General features: G+C 34.5%; 1 protein-coding gene across 2 annotated transcripts; it reads left to right on the top strand.

Moving 5' to 3' along the window:
* Nucleotides 1-1,783: 1,783 nt before the first annotated feature.
* On the top strand, nucleotides 1,784-6,302 carry LOC101892111 (protein preli-like). 2 transcript variants are annotated; one of them, XM_005185422.4, is made up of 4 exons: nucleotides 1,784-1,912; nucleotides 2,683-2,888; nucleotides 3,537-3,750; nucleotides 4,995-6,302. In XM_005185422.4, exons 2-4 carry the CDS (start codon nucleotides 2,797-2,799, stop codon nucleotides 5,388-5,390), a joined length of 702 nt encoding a protein of 233 aa, XP_005185479.2. In that variant the 5' UTR covers nucleotides 1,784-1,912; nucleotides 2,683-2,796; the 3' UTR covers nucleotides 5,391-6,302. The 2 variants fall into 2 exon arrangements, with proteins under 2 accessions (XP_005185479.2, XP_005185478.2); XM_005185421.4 differs by having other exon boundaries at nucleotides 1,790-2,065.
* Nucleotides 6,303-7,772: the final 1,470 nt, after the last annotated feature.

Raw genomic sequence — 7,772 nt, 5'->3', positions numbered from 1 at the left:
TCACACGATATTGCAAAGAAATGGTCAAACATCACATGGTGCCCAAACATTGAGGAAAAACATCAAAAACAACTACCTACCACCTATTAAAGGGTTGGAGGAAAAAAATTGTAAAACTATTCGAGGTCAATTTAAAAAGAGTCCAATCAGATTTAGCGCGAAATCAACACACTAGCGGAATGCAATATTGTTTTTGATTCGAAACATTCCGGAGCCGTAAGTATACTATCGAAGCCGTTATATACACATAAATTCCGAACAACAACAAAAAACTTCTTGCTATGAAATTGGAACATGCTTCATTTTCCTTACAGATGCCCATCAAAATGAATTCAAACTCATTTTCAACATCAATTGAATGGTAGAAGAATATAGGTAGACGCATCGACGCAGCTGCTGGGACAATGAACTGTCAAACCTTTTTTTGAATTGAAAATGTTGAAAGAAAAATTATTTAAATTTGTAAAAATTGTCGAAAAACGCGAATTATAATAACCTCGGAATGACGTCGTATAAGAAAATATATAAAAATCTATTTATTTTGAAGAAACATTTTTGATATACCAATGTTCCCAAACTTTGATGCATCTACCTGTATTCTTCTACCATGGTAGAAGCAGCGACACAGCTGCTGGGACAATGAACTGTAAAACCAATTTTGGAATTTAAAATGTTGAATGGAAAAATATTTAAATTTGTAAAAATTGTTGAAAAACACAAATTATAATAACCTCCGAATCACATCGTATAAGTAAACATATAAAAATCTACTTACATTTGAACAAAACATTTAATATTCTTTGACATTGATATGTCAAGCTCTGATGCATCTATTTGTATTCTTCTACCGTGATCAATTGTCTCCATATTAATTTTTTTGTCTTTAGATATTCTTAGAATTTTGGTGATTTATAATCAACCATTGTACTCAAACTCGGCACCGAATTTGCGTGTCTGACTAAAAGCCAGATTTTTACTTCATATTTAATTAAATTAATTTTATAAATTTTTCTAAATAATAAATGCAAACTGAATGGGGTTAGAAGTCGAACTTAGAAAATATCATAATCAATTGGCAATTATGCAATACATTTTCGTCCTACCATGGAATCTCTCTCAATTTGTTGTTGTTATTAACGATGTGAATAATGTACAAAGCATGGCAGAAGAATACAGGAAGATGCATCAACGCTTAGGAGCATTGATATGTCAAAAAAATGTAAATGTTTTTTTTTCAAATATAAGTAGATTTTTATATGTTTTCTTATATTACGTCATTCGGAGGCTATTATAATTCGCGTTTTTCAACAATTTTAACAAATTTAAATCAATTTTTATTCAACATTTTCAATTTCAAAATATGTTTAACAGTTCATTGTACCAGCAGCTGTGTCGACGCGTCTACCTATATTCTTCTACCTTGGTACAAAGATTACATAGTCTAAAGTACCCTTAACAACAGTTTATGTGCGATAGGTCACGTTTGCATCCCCGTTCACTTTTAGTCAAAAGTCGATCTACGTGTCCCTACCACAAATTGTATTGTTGCAGCCGCCGTATTTACCAACGGCCGGCGTCGTTTTGCCAAAGAGAAAAAAAATATTTTTAAAAGAAAATAATATTAAAAAAACACATTTTATTGTTTACATACAACATATATTAAAAGGTATCGCGTTATTTTTTCTTTGGCCATTTTTAGCAGGTTGGAGCCCCAGTTTTGGCGGCTAAATGCCAAAACCCAGAGTGGCCGCCACACTCAACGCCGATCCACAACGAATCGCTTTTACCTCTGAACCAGAGTAGTTGAAGTGTGTTTTCAATCCGAAAATGACAAATTAAAGGTTCGGTTGTGTTTTTGGCTTTGTTTTCTTTTCATTTGGAATCAATCTTAATAAATTGGTGCACTAATTGGGTAATTTGAGGAAAAAATTAATTCATTAAACTGCAAACTTGTGGCATAACAGCGGTGTTTGGTGCAGGACTTTTTGAGGGGAAACTAAAGTACATTTTTTAGGAGATTTGATTACGAAACTTCTAGAGCAGAAGAAAATTCAATAACATTTCGGTAAGTGGTATTGAAAAAGCAAATATTCATTTTCACTTTCGTTGCATGTAAGGAGGCACGGCAGCGAATGCAATGCAATTTCAAGATGTATGTAATAGAATATCAGCTGTCCAGAGGGGGCGGTGTTGGGCCAAATTGTCGAATGTTTTTAATTTTGTTGCCCCACTGCCATCCTTTCCCCCTACTTGAGGCATAAACAACGTGACTATACGCTGGTTTTGGTTTACTATTTGTTTTGCTTTCTGTTGTTGCTACCCCTTTATTTAATTAACAAATAGAACAACATTGATGTTGTTGCAGCTCGCACGCCACATCTATTAATATGATGTACTCTTCATTTTTATGGTTCAGGGTTATGCGTAGACGAGAAGAAGAAGGTGATAGGCTGCAGGTGCATGAAACGAGAAATGTAGTCGAAAATATCAATACCTCGCAATGAAAGACTAATATGCCGGTCTTGGCCGGTGTATTGTTTGTATCTAATACCCATAAACGTATTGATAAGATAATCTTCTTGCATATACATATGTATTGCTACTATGACAATACATATTTTTTTAATCATTTCTATTGACGTATTTAATAATGTGATAAAAAAAATTCTGATTTCTTGTTAGCCCCTTTGCCCGGTGAACATATTTCTGATTTTAGTTGTTACGCACGGAAGACATCGAAGAAGGAAGTAATTGATTGCATTCCGTATTAAAAGACAAAGAAAACCAAGCATCATTATGGCCTCACATTATCGTACAGAAACTGTGTTCGACTACAGTTGGAAACAGGTTGTACAAGCTTATTGGAATCGTTATCCAAATCCTGCAAGGTAAGTTTATGCATTAGGCATAGAATAATTATTGTTTCGTTATTACGTCTTACTTTTTTTTTTTTTTTTTTTGATAAAAGTTCTTGGTCATAACTCCAAACAAAGAAATTTGTTGGTATTAAGTTTTAACAGATTAGTGTATATTATATACAACTTCCACAATAACAATAAAAAAGCGAGTGAGATGTATAAAAAAGTGGGTCAACGTTGAAGAAAGCAAAAGGAATAATAATACATTTGGTCACTATAGAAAGAGAGGGATACAAGAGGTGTCAATTTTTACTTAAAATAAATTCAAGAAATATATATCCAACACCACTTCAAACAAATATTTTTGTTGTATTGTTTCAATTCATCTACTCAAGAGGGAGACCGAGACGTTAAGTGATTTCATGATCAGTTTAATTTAGAATATCTCCTTAATCACATTTATACGTTCAATATCGTTGTCCGTAAAAACAATTAAATGCAGTTCTAGAAACAATCACTAAGGAGATTAAGCCCAAATCGATTCCGATTTCATTTCAATGTGACAAATAAAATATATCCTCGAAATGGTTGTGTAGGACATATTATTTTTATTGCTCTTTTTTTTGTATTACTTTGTAACCCAAATAATATTAACCACCTATTTTTATTTCATTCCAGCCACCATGTTCTAACTGAAGACACAATTTCTCGAGAAATACGCGATGGCAAACTTTACTCACGGCGCATATTATCGAAAACAAATAGTGTACCCAAATGGGGAGAACGTTTCTATAAAAATACCCCCGTCAAAATTATTGAAGATTCCGTCCTTGATCCCAAATCGAAAACTCTGATAACATTTACACGTAATATTGGCTTTAAGAAGATAATGGTAAGTATATGTTATATATGTACATAGAATTAGTGGCCATTTAAGGTTGTTGATTCAATGCGTGCGTGTGTGTGTTCTTGTGGACTTTGGACGCACAACAAGCCAAACTACTTAAATATATATACAAACCCGTTCATGTTCAGTTTGTTTGTTTATCATTAGCACAAAGAACAATGCAACCACAACAAAATTGGCAATATTGAGCAAAAACTAGCACAACTGGTTATTGTGACGATGTGATTTTTAATAACAAATCAATTTATCTCTTTTTATACCCTCCACCATAGTATGGAGGGTATATTTAATTTGTCATTCCTTTTGTCTCGAAATATACATTTTAAACCAAACCAAGTATATTTTAGATCAGCATAAAATCCTATGTCGATTTACCGATGTCCGTCCGTCTGTGGAAATCACTCTAGCTTCCGAACAAAATGAAGTAGGTTGATAAAATTTTACTCAAATGTATATTGTGCCTGAAGGACTTGTGGTATTGAGAATGGGCCATGTAGGTCCCCGTTTTGGTACAGCCTCCATATAATGATACCTCCCTATTTCCCGTATTTCGGTGATTTTAGCGATATTATTCACCGGAAATGTTTCAAATTTGGTATTTGTAGTTCGCAATGGAGACTACAGCCTATGACAGAAAATTGTCCGTGCAGATCCACTTCTTCATATAGCCCCCATATAACGACACCTCCCGATATTCGGTATTTTGAAGATTTTAGCGACATTATTCACCAGAATTGTTTCAAATATGGTATTTGAAGTTCGTAATGGATACTATAGCCTACGACAGAAAATTGTCTGTGCAGGTCCACGTCTTTGTACAGCTCCCATATAATAGTACCTCCCTATTTTCGGTATTTTGGTGATTTAAACGACATTATTCACCGGATTTGTTTCAAATTTAGTATTTGAAATTCGTAATGGATACTACAGCCTAAGGCAGAAAATGGTTTGTCTTCGTATAGCCCTTTTTTTATTATTATTTTTTTTTTTTTTTTGTGAAAATGGCCAAATTCGTTTCAAATGGTGGAGGGTATTCAAAGTTCGGACCGGCTGAACTTGCAATATCGAATTACTTTTTTATTTAAAATGTTTTGTTAACAAAGAGAAGATTTTCACATTAAAATATTTTCAAAAAAATAATTTACTTAAGTGTCTAGAAAACAGAATTAGAGCTTAAAAGGGAAAGATCCAAATTTAATTATTATTTTTCTCTACTATTCTATTTTCAGAAAGTCGATGAGATCGTTGAATATTCCGAACAAAAAGATGGTCGCACATTAGCAGTACGGAGAGCATATATTAGTTCACAAGTATTTGGATTTTCTCGAGCCATTAGAGCATTCGGTATTGAACGTTTTAAATCGAATTGTCATAAAGCTGCCAACGGATTTAACTTCGTTCTACAGCGAATGTTTCCAAACCATCAACACCATGCTGCAATGACAAACAACAATACCATGGAATCATCAAAGAATGTAGATCATCATCATCATGCTAGCACAGTTGCCACACTACAACAACAGCAAAGTAAAACTGAAGCCATAAAGAAAGGCGTTTCGAACAGTTTCGAATTCTTTAAGGGTCAAGCGAGTAAAATTGCCCAAATGTTTTCGGTCAAAAATTGATGATCTTAACAACACATCAATATAAGATCTATTTTTTTTATGCAAATGATCAGTCATGGGAAGGTGCGCCTGCGCTGTCATAGCGGAATGAGTATTGTTTAATACTAAATGCCGGTTCATTTGGATTCAAATAGCACCTTCAACTTTCAACTGGATCTTCGTCATATTTGTATGAATAGTATTAATCTTAAGTAGCTTTGAGGGATCTCTAGCGTTTGGGGATTTGTTAAAATGTACACAAGTGATTTTTGAAATGTTAACAAATTCCCATAACCTAATATAGATTGCCTTTGGAATTCTATTCATCAATAGCAAGATATGTGAAAGCTTACGGTTAAATAGACAAATGAGACAAAGAACTTGTGTGTTTCCTTAGAGATTTCATTTCAATTTAACTTTGTTGTAAACAAATGCAGAACTAATCCAGTGCCGCAGTACAGCCACCAGTCATCAATGATGCCACCAAGGACATGGTAATAGTTTTCCAGCATCATGTTTATATTTTGTGTGGACTTTTTTTGTTTTGTTTTTTTCTTTCTCAGTGCTTATCACTTATTTTACTCAAACGATGATAATGCATTTCATTCCAAAGATTTTTTGAAAAATACAAAATCAGCAAATACTCTATTCTGATGTGTAGTCACTTCCCATATCCTAGCATCCTTAATTGTTCTTGGCAGAGGACAAAATATATCCTTCCCGGTTTTTTTTTTTTCATAGAGAACCTTAAAGCTAAACATTAGTTTATATCCTATTCTTATCTAATTTGTTTTAAAAGAATATCATGTTGTGTAATCTAAATTTATATAGTTTTCTTAAATAAGCTTAAAAATTTATGTTATTAGTTTCTATATTTTTGATATATAATAAGCGAGAAAATATAAAGAAATACAAAGTAATTATTGATACCGATATGATATTTCTAACGTTTTATTTATCGACTTGAGCACACAATGATATAAAGATCATCCATTCCTGTTTCGAACACTTAACGAAAACAAGTTCGGTGTAGATAAGATTTAAATCTGTATCGATGCAGGGTGAGATGAAAAAACTGAAACCCACTTCAGACTGCTGCCATTTCTAAGCCACTCTTCCGACAGCTGTTAAAATTATTCCAGTGACAGCTCATTATATTGTTTACAAGCGTTCAAAAGCATTTTGATGCGAATTTTTCAGAAAAAAAGTTATTCGTGATGGAATTCAAGCGTGATAGTGTGATTTCTTTATATTTGGCTGGAAATCCACAAGTGGCTATCGTTAGAGCGCTCCAGCATTTAAATGTGCATAAATCTTGTGTGTCTGATACCATCGCTCGTTACCGTGATACTGGTAGCGTAGCCCGACGTCAAGGAAGTGGACGGAGGAAGAAAACAGCAACATCAGCAGAAATGATTCGAAAATTAAAGAAGTGACTTGATCGAAACCCGTGTCGCAGTGGCCGAAAATTGGCTCATGAGCTGAACATATCGCCATGTTCCATTCGACAAATATTGAAAAATGAGCTCGGGGTAAAGACATTTAAATTCCTAAAAGTGCAAGAACTTACACCGCAACAGAGAGAAAATAGAACCAAAAGAGCTAAACGGCTGCTTCGCTTGGCCAAAAATGGAGAACTGCCGAATTTGTCGTTGTCCAGCAGTTTGTAAACAAACAAAATGATCGTGTTTACTTGCCAAAGAGGACAGCTGAAAATGTGCGCCTTCGGTTGGCCACCAGAACTCAAGTGCCGGCCAATGGTGAAGGTGTGGAACGCCATAACAGCCGATGGTCGCTCTACGCTCGACCTTGGCATCAGAATAAATGCCGAATATTATCGCGAAAATATTCTGGAGGGTGTATTAAGGCCATGGGCATCCCAACAGAACTCAGCACCATCGTACTCAGAACGAACGAAAATGAGGTTCCTCGCTTCATTTCCAAGACACAATGGCCACCAAAATTTCCGTATACCAATCCGTTAGACTTTTGTTTTGGAATATTTTGGAAAGCAAAGTTGGCAATAAAAAAAAACAAAGTGGCGATCACCTCAATCAATGGAATGGGCCAAAATTCCTCAGAGCAACATTCGGGCAGTGACGGGTTCACTGGCCGTTTGAAGGCCATATGCAGAGGACTTTACTTCTCTTTATGGAGTTCTTCGCCGAAATTATGTTTCAAAACCTGCAAAATTCAAATGTTTTTTTCTAAGGGACACATCAAATCTCTTGGTATTCGGCTGTTATCTAACAAAAGTTCTGCAGTAATGGACAAATCTCTGGAAATTCTTGCCCTTCTTGGTTTTTTTTTTTTTTCGCAAAAGCCCCTCAGCACTCAGCTCTAGAAATAGGTAAAGTAATAAGACTCGACCATAAACTAATAAAAATAGTAAAAAAAAAGAAA

Source organism: Musca domestica, unplaced genomic scaffold (assembly GCF_030504385.1).
Source record: "Musca domestica strain aabys unplaced genomic scaffold, Musca_domestica.polishedcontigs.V.1.1 37, whole genome shotgun sequence".
NCBI classification, from domain to species: Eukaryota; Metazoa; Arthropoda; class Insecta; order Diptera; family Muscidae; genus Musca; species Musca domestica.
The sequence above is the reverse complement of the archived record's forward strand: the minus strand, read 5'-3'. Positions and strand labels throughout refer to the sequence as shown.